We start from the raw sequence: 17,167 nt of genomic DNA, 5'->3' as shown, positions 1-17,167 counted from the left end.
CATTGCTTGGATTGATCTGATTTGTCCTTTGACCAAGTGTTGAATTTATTGATGCACACAAATCTAGATACACGGCACATTTTAGTCATCGTAACATTACTAATATTTGGTAACAGTGGCAGAGTCATGCCATTGGATCTTTAGTGATAAAATCTAGATATTTTCAAGGCACGACATTATCATTTTGATAGAGTTTTTGACTTGAGAACCAGAAACGCCCAAACATTTTTTAGGTAATGTCATGTCGTCCCAGTTCTTTGCGCCGTTTGGATGATACAAGCCTGTAATATTAGACATGCATGAGATCAGATCAATATATCTCTTTTGCTGTCTCAATTTTTGTCCTCTCGATTTCTTTCAATTTTTTAAATCTCTCCTCAATTACCTCCTTATTCCTGTTGGTCCTTTTGAGCTCTCTTGATTTCGATGTAGCAAGTTTGGCCTCTGGATCAATATCATCGTATTGTACATAAGAAAAAAAAAACCATCTTTCAATGGTAGATCAGCGGAAATTATTGAAGTAACCTAATTTAACGTCTTCCACCATAATTGTTGTAATTGTTATAACCTCCGTATCCGGGGGGAGGTGGTGGTGGTGGATAGGCACCATATGAACCCGGTGGTGGTGGTGGAGGTCCACGAGCAAACCCTCCAGCTCCGGGTGGAGGTGGCTGCCAACCTGGTGGAGGAGGCGGCTGACTGTAGTTATTATAATTGTTCTGAGAACCATAAGATTGGTTGTTATATCTAGGTGCTGTCGTTCCTGGACCATTGTAACGATTGCCATTGCCGCGATTGTTGTTACCAGAACCATAGTTGAATTGGTTGCGACCTCTTCCATCACCTTGTAACGGCACTCCACCGTAATTTCGACCTGATCTAGATGCCCTGCTTTTTGTCATTTCGATATCGCTCTGATTGAGTGCTGGTTTGCCGAAATCAACTCCAACTAATAACATAGACTTGTGAATATGGTTAGACTTGGGCATCTCATAATGTACACTAGATAGATTGTAAGCGAGATACTATTCAAGAGTTGAAGTATAATTACCGTATTGATCGATCTTCATCGAGGCTTGGCATTGCATCACTGTCCAGCGGAAACGCCAAAGAGCTGTATGGAAGGTAGTCCTCGTTCTTCTCGATCCGTCCTGTCAAACCTTCACTGACCTTGGGGTTCAGTTTCATATGAGGTGCATCCTGTTTCTTTGAGTAGAATTTGCTGGTGATTTCATCATAAAGATCATGATGAGCTTCTGAGACCAGGAGAACATCTTTTCCAAGGCCGTTACGAGCTGAAACGTCCGCAGGTAACGTGGGATACACCTTAGCCATTGCATCGAGCAATCGCTCCGAATCAATAAATGGTAATAGAGCAACGCCTTGCCAAGCGAATTTCTTACCGTTCAAATCAACTACAAAATCCTCGGGATAGAAATCGATGATCTCACTATCTTCATTGGTCATTAGATGATGAAATTGCTCCGGAATAGCTTGTCTTGAAGCTGCTGGAAGGACTCCCATAAGTTGTTCAAACGGTCTGAAAATTCTTCCTTTCTGGAAATCGATTTTCATATCCTTAAGATTGGCAAAATCTGCGGCAAAAGGAGCATAATGGTAAGGGTAATACCAATCCCAAGATGGACATCCTTGGAAGTAGTATAGCAAAACCCAGGCCAGTCCTTCCACATAGGCTCTGCCAACCTCATGACGAAACTCGATATCCTTAGGATCTCTGTTGAACTTCTGCTCATAGTACCTATCAGCGTATCCATCTTCCCATAGCCTGACGGTGTCAGGGGGAAGGTCGTCTCCAGGTGTTGTTGGGGTTCCTGGTGTCCCGGGAGTAGGTGTGTTGCGTCCTGGCGTGCTACTGTCATCATCCTCAATGAGCTCTGCTTTGCGTTTTCCCAGTGCAGTCGCTGGTGATTCCGACGACGGATCATCGGCTTTAGGCTCACCGTTATCATCAGCTGGCTTGCCATTCATCATCTCCTTCAGGGCTGCAGCCGCACTTTTGTTAGCGATACTAGCCTTGTAAGCTGCACCTCGGTTCATCACCATATCATGGGTCATAGCCTTGGCTTCCTTGTTGGCCGTGCCTGGAGTGAACAGTGGTAAGCCAGTCGGAGCAGCTCCACCAGGAGGCTGTCTACCGTTAGACGGCGAATCATGTGGGCCACCGTTATTTCCACGACCACGAGCGTTTCGCTCGTTGTTGAGCTTGCGCTTCTTCTGGAAATTCTCTTCATTCCTTCTTCTTTTTCTGAAGATGGCATCCTCTTGCTTGGCCAATCCATCGAGGATGAATTGAGCCCTTTCGAGGTCTACGTGACCATCTTTAGTCAGATAACCACCCATATACGGAATGTTATCACGCCAGATGGCAATCAAAGTGTTGATACCGTCCTCTCGAATTTCGAGACTGGGAAGATGAGGTAAGAAATCATTGCCGACAAAGAAACACATAAAAACCCAGTCGTCTAAAGCTCTTTCAAGATCGAATCTGAAAGGTTGGCTAGGAACATACATCTCTGCAGCTAGATATTCTCGAAGAACTGAGACGTGGAGCCAAATAAATGGTTTGAGAGTAGGGGCGCTAGCCTTTTCATCAAACTCACCATCCTTTATTTTGTACATGCCTTTGCACTCTCGGGCTTCATGCCCATGTTGGCCGCATAATTTACAGGTCCTTGGTTTTCCATCATTGAAGAAAACATCTTCTCTCAATATACGAAAATGAGGTTCATGCGTTGCAAGACCCAACATGATCAAGTCGGCATCTAATCCATACATGACATGACGGGTATTAGGATCATGATCAGGAGAAGATCTTTGGGATCGAACAAATTCCATGATTTTGTGTTCACCCTCTCCTGGGACGGTAGAATCTGAGATGATGACTTTCATCTTTGCCCAAGCGGGGTCAGTGTTGAGTTTGTATGCAATCCAATATCTGAGACTAAGGGCCAAAATGTCCATGAATGGAGTTCCTGGTGTAATTTCGTTGGAATCCCAAGCCTTCTTGATTTCCGTCTCTTCGATATGGCTACCTTGTGATTTTAACATCTTGAGCAACTCTGCCTTATCTTCCGCCTTCTCTTTTGCCTCTTGCGCGGAACGAAATCGGCGAGAGCGTTGTTGATTCATCTTGGCACGTGGCGCTACTCCGTCAATAGCAATCATCAAGAGTTTCCTGGGTCGCACCATGTTAACTACTCGATCCGTGTACTTGAAAATTTCCAACATCATTTCCTCCTCATCTTTGGGTGGCGGGCGATCCTCCGGATGACCTGAAGATTAAGTATTAGCATAAGTTAAGAATGGCAAATTGGTCTTCTCGACAATCAGGTGTATTGAGATGAACATACTACAAGGGTGAACGATTCCGTTCATGTCCAAATAAAGGTTGTCGCATTCCTCCCCATTAGGATTTGGTCCCCTGATATCAACAGGAATGATTTGCCCATCAATTTCGCGTGGTTGCTCTTCAATGACAGGCGATACAATCTTGGGATATTGCTTGGTCTGGAAGTCAAACAATATTATTAGCAAATCAAGAAACGATGAAGTTTGAGAATCAAAACTTACCAGCCATCTAAACAGTGCTGGAACACCCATTGCGAAAGGATGATCTACGGTTTATTTTAAGGTGATAGGTGATAAAATGAGAGAAAAGTCTTCAAAGCAAATACAGAGCTGGTATAAGTTCGAGATTGCCTTGCGCTAGTCCAATCTACTTATCAGATTATCGAAATGTCGCAAAGAATAAATCGCGAGACTTTTCTTAGGCGTATGCGCCTTTAAAAGTATGAAAATTTCGAATATCACGGCGATGCGCAAAATGATGTGTTCAGAGAAGCGTGGAACAATTGTATATGTAAAGTTGAAAGAAATAGAAATAAAACATTGAAAAGATGCTGCAGCTGCAATTCATTGTATGTTAGCTTCGGACTTCGGTTCAGACCACCAGTAGACAGGCTCCAGGCAAACTAGGGACGGAATGTTTTTCGGTTTACCGACGCTAGAGGCTCAATTGCGCTAGTCTCCATTTGCATGTATGTCTGGAGAAGCTCCCAAATGAGATTTGATCCAGCAAACTCCAAATCTCGAACACACATATTCCTTGTGGTGGATTCAATATGCAAAAAAGGTGACATTATGCCACTGTCTCTCAAACTTGCAAACCATTCATCCATATTCAATGTACAAATAGAAGTCAGAAAATCATAACGAAGAAGGGGGGAACTTGGGTACGACCAAGAACACCTTTCATATCCTATTTTGGGAAATGTCGAAAGTTGGGGAGACCATTTCCGTAAGTATAGTCACATTTCCATTTGCATTTCCGTTTCCATTTCCACTATCTGCTTCAGAGCCCCCTAGTGTTTTGCTCCCGTATTGCACTACCGAAAACTAATACAATATTGACTAGGTCTACGCTTCTCGACTGACTTCCTCTACCCTTCTAGAAGATCGACGAGCAGCATGTTTAGGCCTTCGCAGTTTTGCAAAAGATTATCCTGCTTCTGTGGCCTCTGAGGCCCTACGAGGACTAATTGCAAGTTTGCGCAAAGATGGGGAGGATGTCGATTCCATCAAAGTGGTCCTTGAGACTCTTCTATTCCTCTTCAACCCGAACCAAAACAGCGCTGAAGCATCGGAGGAGCTTGCATATTTCATAGCTGATGAATTTACCACACGGCAAGATAATATAACATTACTATTGGATTTTCTGGATACCAATGATTTCTATTCCCGTCTATATTCATTACAACTCCTGTCGTTAATTTTATCATCCCGGGCCGAGAGAACTGAAGAATGTATATTTACGGCTCCTTTGGGTATATCAAGATTAGTGGCGGTATTAGATGATCGGAGGGAGGCAATAAGAAATGAAGGACTCTCCTTGTTGACCTATTTGACGCCAAGTTCCTCGGAATTGCAAAAATTGGTCGCTTTTGAAAATGCTTTCGATCGCATATTCAACATAATAAAGCTCGAGGGCTCCCTTCAGGATGGTGATAGAATAGTAGAAGACTGCCTGATCCTTCTCGCAAATCTTTTAAGGCTTAACGTTTCTAATCAGTCTTTCTTCCGAGAGACAGGTTGCGTTACTAAATTATCAAAATTATTGAACGATGCATTGGGTGCCGAAAATGAAGCTGGGGAGGTGGCTGATTGGGCTAAAGTTCAACGGAATAGAAACATATATGCTCTACTTGCGGTTTTACGATTGTTTCTAATTACTGGAGGGGTGGGAACTCAAGCAAATCAGGTGTCTTTTGCGCAGCACGGTATTCTCAATCAAGTATTGCAGTTAGCATTCAGTCGATCCACAGAAGTCCAAATCAAAGCTGAGGTATGCAATCCTTGTCCACACAAAACTGCTTGTATATTGATTGAAGGTATAGGCTCTCTCAACCTGTGCGGATATGATTCGAGGCAACGCAGCTCTTCAAGAGAACTTCGCTCAACAACAAGTCACCTCGGTGCTTGATGAGCCCCTAGCTGATGGCAATGGTCAAACACAACACAACGCCATTCCAAAGGTTTACGTCATTGACGGCTTGCTTGATTTGACATTGAGCGTACCTACGTTATCAGCTTTTGATTCGCGTGCTGCTGCCTGTGAATGTATCAAAGCTTATTTTTACAATCACCCAGCCATCCGCAAACATTTCCTCCGCCGAGCAATAGATGGTCATGTTTCTGGAGCCGACGAGACAGCAAATGTATTGACGACACTTCTTCAACCTCTAGACAGTCATATATCGAGTGATCCATACCGTTACTGGTTTGCATCGGTTCTTCTGTTCCACTTGATATTCGAAGACGCTGAGGCGAAGAGTATGGCCATGGGCGTTGCTGAGGGCGATGCTGAAAATGGAGAGGAAGTAATAACTTGTATTCAATCTATCACTGCCAATCTAATTCTTGGCGTTCATAAAGCTGTGGATGAGCGCGTCCTGGTTGCGTATCTCATGCTTCTTTGTGGGTGGCTTTTCGAAGATCCAGATGCTGTGAATGACTTCCTGGGCGAAGGTAGCAACATTCAAAGTCTGATTCAAGCTGCTCTACATACAGGCGGCGATGGCGTGATGGTTCAAGGACTTTGTGCTGTTCTGCTTGGAATTGTCTATGAGTTCTCGACCAAAGATTCCCCAGTACCCCGGGCGACCATCCATCCGATTCTCGGCTCAAAATTAGGAAGAGAACAATACACAGATCGACTTACAAAACTCAGAGCTCACCCATTACTGCGAGACTTTGAAGTTCTTCCCCAAAAGCTCAGCTCTGCAGCGCCTGGAAGCTTACCTGATGTATTTTTTGACAAATCATTCGTGGATTTCATGAAAGACAATTTCAGTCGTTTACTACGTGCAATCGACCGGGATCCTGGGTTTGAAATCGCAGTCATCGCGAATGGTGTTCAAAAGGGAATTTCTCGAGAAATGGTAGACAATTTGAGGTCTGAGCTAGACGAGAAGTCCAAGGCTTTGTTAGAGGCGGAAGAAGAGTTGGTGGTTCTGGGAGGACAATTAGGGCAGGAGCAAGCCGATCATCGAAGGACCAAGGAGACCGCATTAGTGGAACATTCGAGAATTAAAAATGTCAACGAGGCTCTCCAGCGACACCATGAAGAAGATTTGAGGTATGTATAATTCGGGTCAGGTAAACTTCAAGGGCTAACGAGCAGAAGGAAATTGCGTGTAGAGCATGACCGAACGAATCAAGATCATCAACGACAGTTAAACGAGGTCAAAAAGACAGCGGAAGCTGACATTGCCCGTATTCGAGCAGAAAGCGATCGGATAAAACAAGATCATCAGAAGCAACTAGAACAAGCTCAAAAGAGTGCGGAAGCTAACGCTGAGAGTGTACGGGCTGAGCATGAGCGGGTAGTCCAAGATTATCAGAGACAGCTGGAACATGTACAAAAGACAGCTGAGGCTAACTCTGAACGTGTGCGGCGACGGGCAGATGCGGAAAAAGCTGATCTTCAGAGTAAGATTGAAAGATTAGAATCTGATCTTGCAAAGGTATGCTTTTCGTCTATCCCAATGGTCAATGGTTCACTAATATGGTACAGGCAAACAATGACCACGTTCAAGATCTGCAAATTGCGCATGATGAATACGCTGCAAACAAGGCCGAACAAGATGCACGCTTGCAGCGTGCAGAAGAGAAAATTAAGGAAATGGAGGAGCAAGTCAGCACCTCTCAAGACAAGGTTGCCAAAGCGGAGGAGAAAGTCAAGGAAATGGAGGAGCAGGCCAGCACCGCTCAAAACAAGGTTGCCAAAGCGGAGGACAAAGTCAAGGAAATGGAGGAGCAGGCCAGCGCCGCTCTGAACAAGGCTGCTAAAGCGGGGGAGAAAGTCAAGGAAATGGAGGAGCAGGCCAGCACCGCTCAAAACAAGGTTGCCAAAGCGGAGGAAAAAGTCAAGGAAATGGAGGAGCAGGCCAGCGCCGCTCTGAACAAGGCTGCTAAAGCGGGGGAGAAAGTCAAGGAAATGGAGGAGCAGGCCAGCACTGCTCGAGATAAGGTTGCCAAAGTGGAAGCGGATCTGCAGGACAAAGAGACCGCGAGACAGGCCGCTCAAAGCGAACTTGATGATCTGCTGATGGTTTTCGGTGACATGGAGGAGAAGGTGACAAAGTATAAGGAACGTTTAAAGGCGCTTGGTGAGAACGTCTCCGACGATGAGGACGATGACGATGACGATGATGATGATGAAGGCGAAGAAGAGTCCGGTGTGGATTAAACCAAAATCTTATTTGTCTCACATTTGAGAGGCATCGAGGATTTCAATGGCGCGCATATATATCAAATTGCCTTCAAATAAGACAGACCATTTGACATTGAGAGGTTTGCAAACCTGAAGATTATTGGAGGTACCGTAGGATAGGAGAAACAACCGCGAACTTCGGTTATCCATTGAACCCATTTCACTAACAATCTTTGTGTCTCACTGCTAGAACTAAAGTTTGAAAACAAATGATCAACACCAAGTACCCATTGTATGCAGGCTATGCTCCAGTGCAAGAAACTTTGCACCTTGTTGTTCTGAACGTGAAGATTGAGGTTAATCGAATTTTCGTAGGCAAAGTTCATGCATTCGCTTCACCGTGTAGTCTTCTCTCGATTTATTGATATCTCTGCGGTCAAGAACTAGGATTTGAATACTCTTGAACGGAGATCTTGTCTTCAAAACACGTTGCGCGGGATGCTAGTATTGACAATATAAAGTTCTCGTGTCCAAATTTAGAAAAATCTTACCATCCAACTTCATCATAACCATATAATGGAACTGGTACCAGGTGACATTGTCCACTCAAAACATGTACACTTCTTTTGAACTTGGGAAATCTGTAACTTTGCAAACATTCACAAATAACACCACCACACCCAACGTAGATCCTTCCAAAATATTCCACTTGAAACGATGGAAAGCATTCTGGCCTACTTTGTTATTGATTCCTTCCTCAAACTTCAGAGGTTTCAAAATCAACATCATAATAGATAGATAAACCCTTTTTGTGAAAGAATAACGTGTAACATCTGGATTCATTCAATATATTGATGTTTTAGATTGTCAGTCTTCAGTTAATGTAGGGAGCAAACCCGCCAAAAATCGGTAAAAATCACTCAAGACGCGGGGTTGTACAGGCCACAAACGCGAAATCCGCGTCGAAATTATAGCACCGCGACACCCCCACCCACCCACAACGCCAGGATGTTGAGCTCCCCATCCTCATTTCACACGGCTTTGGAGTCCCCATCGTCGCCGGCTCCATCCTCTATGGCAGATAGCACAGATGAACGTGGGAATTCTTTAGAGAATCCACAATATTGTCAAGCAAACAGAGTCTCTAGAGAAATTGAGGACCATGTCAAAATATACTTTGATGAGCGGATGTGTAGGGATTGACTACATTGGTTGTTGAGCGACTACTTACATTTTAAATAGATAACCACGCCCTCATCTTACTTTCCGATGTCCTTACCTCTGGCATTTCACATTCAACTACAACCTCGAAAGCTGCCTGTATACCGAACCCCAAGTTTCTACAAATAGCCAGCACATTGCTAGTCCATCCCATCACTACAACTCGAGCCCAGCATGATCATGTTGAAGTAGCCTCCAGATCCATTACTCTTCTACGAAATACCCTTACTGAAATTGGTCCTAAGAGCGCCAATCTCCAAAAAGCATTTTCCTTTGAATCTGGCAGACATGCCCGTCGAGTCTATGGCGATGGAGAGAGTGATTCTAACAGTGATGACGACGATGATATAAAAGGGATCATATCTCAAAATGGACTGTGGAGATGCGCCAAGGACTTTTGGCAGATAGTGGGCTGGTCATTTAACTGCAGTGTTAGGTATCCCAAGAGGTGGAGGTATTGGAAGGTTCTTTTGGAGTATCTATTAGATGTGCTGGATGCGGACTGGCACGAGCGAGAGACCATGGATGAAGCAGCATTCAGCGCTCAAGTCAATCAGAACCAAGAGAACGAGGAGGTTTCTCCCAGTCATGAGATGCTTCAAGATTCGTTACTGGTACAATACCTAGGAGTCTCTAGTCAGAACCGTAATGGAACCGCTGTTAGGCGGGTTGTAAAGGCGGTCTTTGCGGACGGATCCGCGCAATCCATGAAAGCATATCCAGAAATTTTTGAGAACGAAACCAAAGACATCAAGAAAGATGAATCACAAAAACGAAAATGGGAGGACAGCAAAGATATTAAGGAAATGGGCTTTGGTGATTTCGATGAAGAGGAAGAGGGAGATCTAGCATCAGATACATCAGAGGGTCAAGAGGAAGTAGCCTCAAAGCAGAGCAAGAAAGGCGGTCCAACATATTCTTCTAATATTGGAGACCCGGACTCTATTCGCTTGCGTCAACGAATCATAACTCTGGTAAGAAATTTCCTCCTGTCTTTCAAAATCCCATACTGAACTTCGCAGCTATCACGCGCTTCCGCGACCATCCCGCAAAAATTCATGCCTCTACGCGATGTTTACGATCTCCTCGCAGAGTTCACCGTAGCACTTCCTATCGCATCGTTTTCACTTCTCCTCAATATCTCGCATACATCACCTTTCCCTTCGGTGGTGCTTGTCTCGCTTATACAACTATTATGCTCGCGATATCTTCCAAAATCTGCAGTTCGTCCTCAAGATGTTGAGGATTTCAAGAACGACACACTCACGCAACGAATCCTCGAGATCTGTTATCTTCCGCATTGTCCTATGACTTCATCCATAGAGGACAATGCCAAATATTCAATCTTGGTGGAAAATCTATTCCGCCTATTCTTGACGGATTGTGAAGGTCTTCATACACCTGATTTAGATGACGCGATTGAAAGGGGAATCAGCGCAAGAGAGAAGAAGTGCAAGACGGATGGTAGACGGAAAGCAGATGCAATGAAGAAGGAGGAGGAAATTGCAAAGTTCTTTCTAGATGCAAGCTCAAGAAGACTAAGAAGTTTAGTGGATTGGGTAGAAGAGTCTAGTGCTTAGTTGGATTATTAACATCACGTTGGAGTTAATCACGTTTGGACCGAATAGGTTCACGTCAGCAAGGAGTTTACTGGTGATTGGAGTTTTCAACGATACCATTTGCTATCAGGTTCCGGAGGAAAAGGGTTCGTCAATTTTACGGTTTACTTAGATACAGTGGCTCGTGGAAATCATGGCAAGAATATGGCACTTCGAGCAACATTGTGTCTGAAGAGATGCTCGTAAAGTAATAGGAAGATACAGGGTGGGCAAAATTGCCTTCTACTCCGTGCATTTGGAATCGTAATTACTATAATAATATTAATACATTATCTTCGAGCTGCTGGCATATCATTCGGATCCCAGGCCTGGGGTTGCCACTCTTCACTTGGTCCTCCTCTTGCCTTCTTCCATGGATCATCCTTATATTTCTTCTCCTCTCTCGGTTGTGTCGTCGCATTATACGGTATTTCACCACTCGCCGGCTTTTCCGTAGTGACCACTTTCTCCTTCTCCGCCTCCCCAGCCTCACTCGCAACAGCATTCGCCACACCCTTCCCATCTCCCCTCGGATCCGTCCCCGTGTACGCCCCTCCATCTCTGACTTGCGTGGCCGGCAACGCCTGCTGCCTCGACGCTGGCTGATCCAGAAAACTCGCTTTCGCATTCCATCTCTCATCAGCCTGTCTAGCTAGTACCTTTAATCTTTCCTGTCTCGCTATGTCACCCATCAATTCTTCTATACTAGGTGCATCTTCGCGTGTATGCCGTAGCCACTGATGCCACTGAGGACTTATTTTCACGTCTGAGTATTGAATCGAGGATGGTGTTTGGACTATTCTGCGCATGCGACCTGCGGTTATAGCGTCGCGGAATTCCCAGAAGGAGTTATTTTGGAGATCGAGACCTGGAGTGCGTTGGTTAGCTTCATGAAGGGAGGGAGAGGAGTGGCGAGTTGAGAGGGGAGAGGGAAGTGTACGAACCGACGAAGAAACGTTTGCGCCAGGGAAGACGCAGGGCTTTCCATTGGTACCAGGCTTTGCGAATTGGTGATAGCGGTTTTGTAGACATTTTTATTGTGGTATTCTTTTTTTTTTTTGGAAGTTGTAATAAAATGTATACTGAACTTTCTTGGGTATCTAGGATTCCAGGTACATTGAACTTCTTCAGCCTTATGAGAAATAGAGATCCGAAGTTTAACCACTACCAATCAACAGTCACCCAAATCAAATATTGCATGGAGCTCTTGCATATTGATACAGCTACAGATTGGATCAGTTTTACTTGTAGAGATGTGAAGTTCAAGGTCCAATGAATATCTATCTCTTCCTCTATCAGCCTAGGTATACATCTGAGTCAAATAACCTTCCCACTGGGTACTGACATATCGTAGATGCTGTCAAAATTGATGGAACGTGAGAGAGTGGCTCGGGCGGGATGGATTAATAGCGGCGGCAGTTAAATTTATCTTATCAGGGCACCACCCATTTTATGGTTCTAGACTTATTATTAACTTTCTATCCTCTTTAACTTCCTATCCTCTTCACAACATGTCTATCCGCCACTCCACATATACATTTCATTTTCGTATATTTTGATACAAGATGACGAAGCTTCCGGTCTGTTATGCTAGATGACATTTACATTTTTACTCATTTTCAACACAATTGATAGGTAGCTTACGCAACGAGAGTTGCACCCTAAAAGGCTTCGCTCTCGCAATTCGTTATCATCTCAACACCTCGAGCGTAAGATTCTTCTGCTAATACATCTCAAAACAGATGAAGACGACAGCGAAATCGGAGCTCATGTCGTTTTATTTTCAGGTTGCCAAATTTTCGTATTGGATTATTAAGATGCGATGCATGCCGCATCTCAACATTTAGCCCAAGATACGATGTCTGTGTCGTCGACCCTGCATTGGGGATTTTGTGTCTCGTACCTGCAACTCCCTATCCACTCTGGTGATTAACGGAGAACATATCCAAACAAACCCCAATGCGTGGACATCGAATGCCGGAAATACTCAGATGTTTTAAACTCTTCGGAGGAAATGTTCCAACTTTCATGGCTGAGAACTCTTTCATGAACTGATAAATCTGACTCCGCTTCAGTGGAGTTACACCTGCATGTCGAAATGTACGATCAACACCAATGTTTGTGAATTGGGATTATCAATCCAACCTCCGACAATACCGTGATACCCGATTCTTCTATCAATAGAACGGAGATAATTCTGATATCTTGGTCGGAAGAATTCTGTTATTGTAGCTCAATGGAAGATTTCGGAAGAAACTATGTCGTTGAGATGCTGTCAGAAATGGGGGGTCCAGACTCAAAGAAGAGAATTTATGTGGAAACGCCGCGGAATTTATGTCGCAGGAAGTAGCGAAGGAAGAATCCAGAACATTACTGTATCAATATTTGGAACCGACAAAGGATCTCTATTTGGAAATTAAATCCGAATCCTTCGCGTAAGAATGTCCTTTCGATGTGGCTTGCTCAAGCCTCACAGCCATGGCTGGCATCATGCATGCCTACCATGCGATGAGGAAAACGATCTCACTGTGTACACTGTCTCTGCATACCCGCATGGAGAAGTAATCCGGTAATCTCCTCGTCGGTTCCGCGTTTAGGTGCCGTAAGACTCTTCCGGATGCTTGGGAATTGACCTTTGGGCAAGATGTACAGAATAGGGAAATGGAGGAGTGGTTTCTTGAAAAAGGGAATACAGGGGTGCGAATTGAAATGAGTACGCGACTGGCTGAGCTTGATATTCATTCCAGTTCAGGACAATGAGGGTTGCAAACTCCCAATGGACATATTCCAGATGTAATCGTAAGGAGATAAGTGTTGTTTGAGGTCATCCCATAGTATGGAATCACTCATATTTGGAATCTTCGCCCTGCAAACCGGCGGCGTGGTACATATGTACCAGTGTTACATTATGCACTGCGTGTGCTTTCGAAGATTCTTTTCGTGCAAGAGAATGATTTTCTTCATGCTGTGTAGCCAGAGCCAGCCCATTTTCACGGCGATCCCGGCCAGATCCAAAAATGGAAATAATCACGTTACCTCCGCGTAGGAAACCTTGGAACTCTTTGCATTTTCACAATGTTGTGCTGAGCCGTAATTATGCGTCACCACTGCCTAAGACAGATCGGGGCATAATCGTTCGAACGTGAACATAATATAATGTTTCTGGACCCTGCAGACGGAAGTTTTTCGCTCACCCCGAAGATCAAGGGTTCTTCAAGGCTTAGTGGACAACAAACACAGTGGCTGTGCAACGTGCATTGAACCTCCCCCACACAAAAAAGTCGCTCGAAAGCTAGACCAGCATTGATCTTTTCTAAATTGAATTGATTAATGATCTCCAACACGCGAGTGAGAGACTGGCATTGTTGCGGGGGAAAGTGAAGCTGTCATTCTCTAATTTGTCCATTTGCTATCCCTCGCTATCTCCTGCCAGTGAATTTTTCTCGGGTCAGCTTTTCATGGATGTTGTGTTGGATGCCCACGTTGTTTTTTCAATTTGCACGAGGTGCCTGCAGTAGTATGAAAGAGTCCCTACTTGTAAAAATTTGCTTATGAAGTAGAATGTCTCGTGTCAAGGTTTGCTGAGCCGCATTCAACGACAGATAACAGCGAATGAGGAGTCACTCATTTTCTCTTCTGCCTCGTAATGATATTGGGTTACGAACCGTAGCTTGGCACAATAAACCATCACCGGTAGGCCTCTTGCTCCGGCTTAGCAATCCCCCAATGTCTCTTCCCCGAGGATTTGCGGACTTAAGCCGACGACATGTCACATATCCCGTGTGGATTTTCGAAGCAACCCAGCCAACTCGACTCGGTTATCGTGAGTGAGTGCCGTACCACATCTTGATCGGGCGTTTCCCGATATGGCATCATGAAAAGATTAGCTTCAAGGCCATATGAGTCAGCTAGGTTGAGCAAAGCTGACGTGGTGCATGACTCCTTGGTGAGGGTCGGGTTACTCAAGATGAGTCCTATTTTGACTAGCATTGAGTCAAGGTACTAGGATCGCGTTGACATATTAAAGAATTGTGACAGATGTACTCTACGAGTATGTGCGGGGAAATTTGGAGTGACAAGTTGCATTCTTTGGTAGTCGGAGTTGCGGCGGGAAGGAGTCACAAGATGAGCCTCTTGAATGAGATGAACAAATGTATTGTGACTGGTTTGGAAGATTGTTTATTGCGAGCCATTACATGGGCCTAGTTTTGGTCGGTGGATAGATAACTTTTCACGTGGGTCATAATCAAATGACCAGTTTATGGGTACCTAGGAGCTATCAAGGAAGGACAGATTGTGAAAGCTTTTATCAATAGAATCAAAAAGAGAAAAATAGGTCTTCTGTAGGCCCCTCAGCCACTATTTTCATTGGCAAGTGCTTTAGAAAGAGACTCCTGTACAGTTAGGCAGCGGCTTCTTCGTTGAGAGCGTTTGTCTATCGTATTCTTTGACACGCGGATGATAGGATATTGGCAATGGTATCAAAAATGGATAAGCTGTCATTCATCGAAATTTGCATGAGATTGTATCGAGAATCGCAAAAGGCCATTCCGCATAGCAAGGGAAACCAAACAAGGGTAAACATGTCGTGGTCATGGAAGAGGTGATCCCAAAGGAGTAGCGGGATCCCCACTTAGAAAATGTAACGTTGAAATTTACAAGGTAAACCCGAGGAGATGGGAGTGCCGGTATGACTAGTGTCATCAATGGGTACCGACCTTTCTGGGGGTTACATCTCTTCGTGTCACATCAGTACGAGTACGGATCTCGTACCACTCACTGGTCGGGACTCTCCTAGAATCAAGAATGGAGGGAAAGAGGGGTGTAAATGTAAATGTGGCTGAACAAGTGGGCCTTCGTTTATCTGTCTTGAAGCATCAAAAATGGAACAAGAGGATCTGGACAGGAATAACGAACGGTATTCCCGACGAAGATTGGCACACGTTTTGCAAATCTCGATAGTCAGCACCTTATTTGACGAATGGGATCTTGAGCCCCATGAGTGAGTTGACGCTTACCAGGAATGGGCTCGTAAATGCGAAGGAATAATTCCAAAGATTGTCAAATCTAGATCTACAGAGTAATGATACACTCCTCCTGTGGCTGTGTCCTGGAGAAATGGAAGATCCGAGAACGGCGTAGGCAATTCCTTTGTTGTAAGTGGTTCTTTGTGTTTTGGAATATTATGCATTTGTAACCCTATGGGATGCTTGGTGAGATTTGAACACGCTTACAAATCCATTTTTGAGTTATACAAGTTTCCCATCACACAAAGGTCGCAATGGCTGTGACCAAACATTCCGTCGCTTCTCCGGGTTTCTCTCGTTCTCGCAAGGAACCTTGGAAACCTTGGAATGAATGCATTAGGTATGGAGAAAATTCAAGTGGGCAGTGTGGCTCGTACAATCTTCTGTGGCTTGTTACGAAGCATTACTAGCTGGAGGTATTATGAGAAGCCTTCTTCCGTTGAAAGCCGAGCTAACGATGATGCGCTAGGACTATCCCGCTGGAAATCTAAGGGTCTTTTTAGTGTGTGTTGTTAATTACTCATCTGGGTATTAAATTGTACAGCGATGTAATAAATAAATTACATCTACCACAAAGCTCGTAAATACCTAGTAGCTATTATATGATAATTCCCTTCAAATGTCGAAAAATCAATACCCAAGTAGGCATGTATATTATATCTAGATATTAGTTGCACATGATCATTTTCTCTTTTGGCCGTGAAGTCAAGACTTTGGAATGAAGATTATTGGTTTTTATTATTTTGTCTGCATCGTCAAGATGTGAACTTTCCTGCTACTGATCCTTGCTCATTGTGCGTCATTATGGCTGCATGGACCCTTACATGTCGAGTGGGAAAAGGAAAAAAAAGAGGAAAAAGCCATCTTCCCTTCCACATCTTTTTGCCAAACCCTTGGTCGGTCGCGGTTGTAACCCTACTTACCCAGTCTCGAGCCAGGACCCTAATTCCCAAAAAAATGTTTTGACTGTGCATGGTGTGCTGATGCTTAATTTGTAAATCCTTGCGTAAGGGTCAGGAAGGGGACCGATGGAAATCGTCACTCCATACATGAAATTTCAAATGTTTGGCCGGAAAGATATCCTTCGATCCTACCTACGCATATATATCTATCCCCTTTAACCGATATCCATATTATATTATACATACTCGTACATATATCATACATATCATACATATCATACCTACACACTCTCTGACTATCATCAACTTGTAGATCTTCCCTTTTTCTTGATCTTGGTTACTTTTTAGTCTCTCGATAGAATTCAATCATCATATCAGTCATCCATCTCCAGTAATACTTTTATCTATAAGTCTGGTGTCTGGTCTCACTAGTGTCATCCACCACCTTTTTTCCATTCCATCTCCAAAACACACCACTATACAAAAACCAGACCACTTCCCTCCTCCGAGAGAATAAATATCAAATACCTGCCTGTCCTCAGTCCTGTCAACCAGAGAAAAAAGAGAAAAAGAAAGAAGAACTGAGAATCACAATTTGATCTGCTGACCAGATGATTTGATTATACATCAATTAAAATCCGATTATTCTACCTCATTCCAAAAGATACTACTACCAACCTAGTACCC

General features: G+C 44.1%; 4 protein-coding genes across 4 annotated transcripts; 2 read left to right on the top strand and 2 right to left on the bottom strand.

Moving 5' to 3' along the window:
- Nucleotides 1-94: 94 nt before the first annotated feature.
- Nucleotides 95-3,878, bottom strand: EAE98_012309 (uncharacterized protein). Its single transcript, XM_038959934.1, has 4 exons — nt 3,592-3,878; nt 3,372-3,528; nt 1,052-3,293; nt 95-1,002 (listed from the first exon to the last, which is right to left on the bottom strand). Exons 1-4 carry the CDS (start codon nt 3,619-3,621, stop codon nt 531-533), a joined length of 2,901 nt encoding a protein of 966 aa, XP_038803691.1. The 5' UTR covers nt 3,622-3,878; the 3' UTR covers nt 95-530.
- A 413-nt stretch (nt 3,879-4,291) lies between these two features.
- Nucleotides 4,292-7,768, top strand: EAE98_012308 (uncharacterized protein; the record flags this gene model as incomplete). The annotated part of the gene is made up of 5 exons (XM_038959933.1): nt 4,292-4,318; nt 4,436-5,362; nt 5,415-6,655; nt 6,704-7,043; nt 7,094-7,768. The coding sequence occupies 5 exons, from the start codon at nt 4,292-4,294 to the stop codon at nt 7,766-7,768; spliced, it is 3,210 nt and encodes a 1,069-aa protein (XP_038803690.1).
- Nucleotides 7,769-8,740: 972 nt separating this feature from the next.
- Nucleotides 8,741-10,533, top strand: EAE98_012307 (uncharacterized protein; the record flags this gene model as incomplete). The annotated part of the gene is made up of 3 exons (XM_038959932.1): nt 8,741-8,924; nt 8,975-9,927; nt 9,976-10,533. 3 exons carry the CDS (start codon nt 8,741-8,743, stop codon nt 10,531-10,533), a joined length of 1,695 nt encoding a protein of 564 aa, XP_038803689.1.
- A 308-nt stretch (nt 10,534-10,841) lies between these two features.
- EAE98_012306 (uncharacterized protein) lies at nt 10,842-11,583 on the bottom strand (the record flags this gene model as incomplete). Its single annotated transcript, XM_038959931.1, has 2 exons — nt 10,842-11,419; nt 11,496-11,583. 2 exons carry the CDS (start codon nt 11,581-11,583, stop codon nt 10,842-10,844), a joined length of 666 nt encoding a protein of 221 aa, XP_038803688.1.
- Nucleotides 11,584-17,167: the final 5,584 nt, after the last annotated feature.

Source organism: Botrytis deweyae (genome assembly GCF_014898535.1).
Source record: "Botrytis deweyae strain B1 chromosome Unknown BDEW_063, whole genome shotgun sequence".
NCBI classification, from domain to species: domain Eukaryota; kingdom Fungi; phylum Ascomycota; class Leotiomycetes; order Helotiales; family Sclerotiniaceae; genus Botrytis; species Botrytis deweyae.
This window is presented reverse-complemented; position numbering and strand designations above follow the sequence as displayed.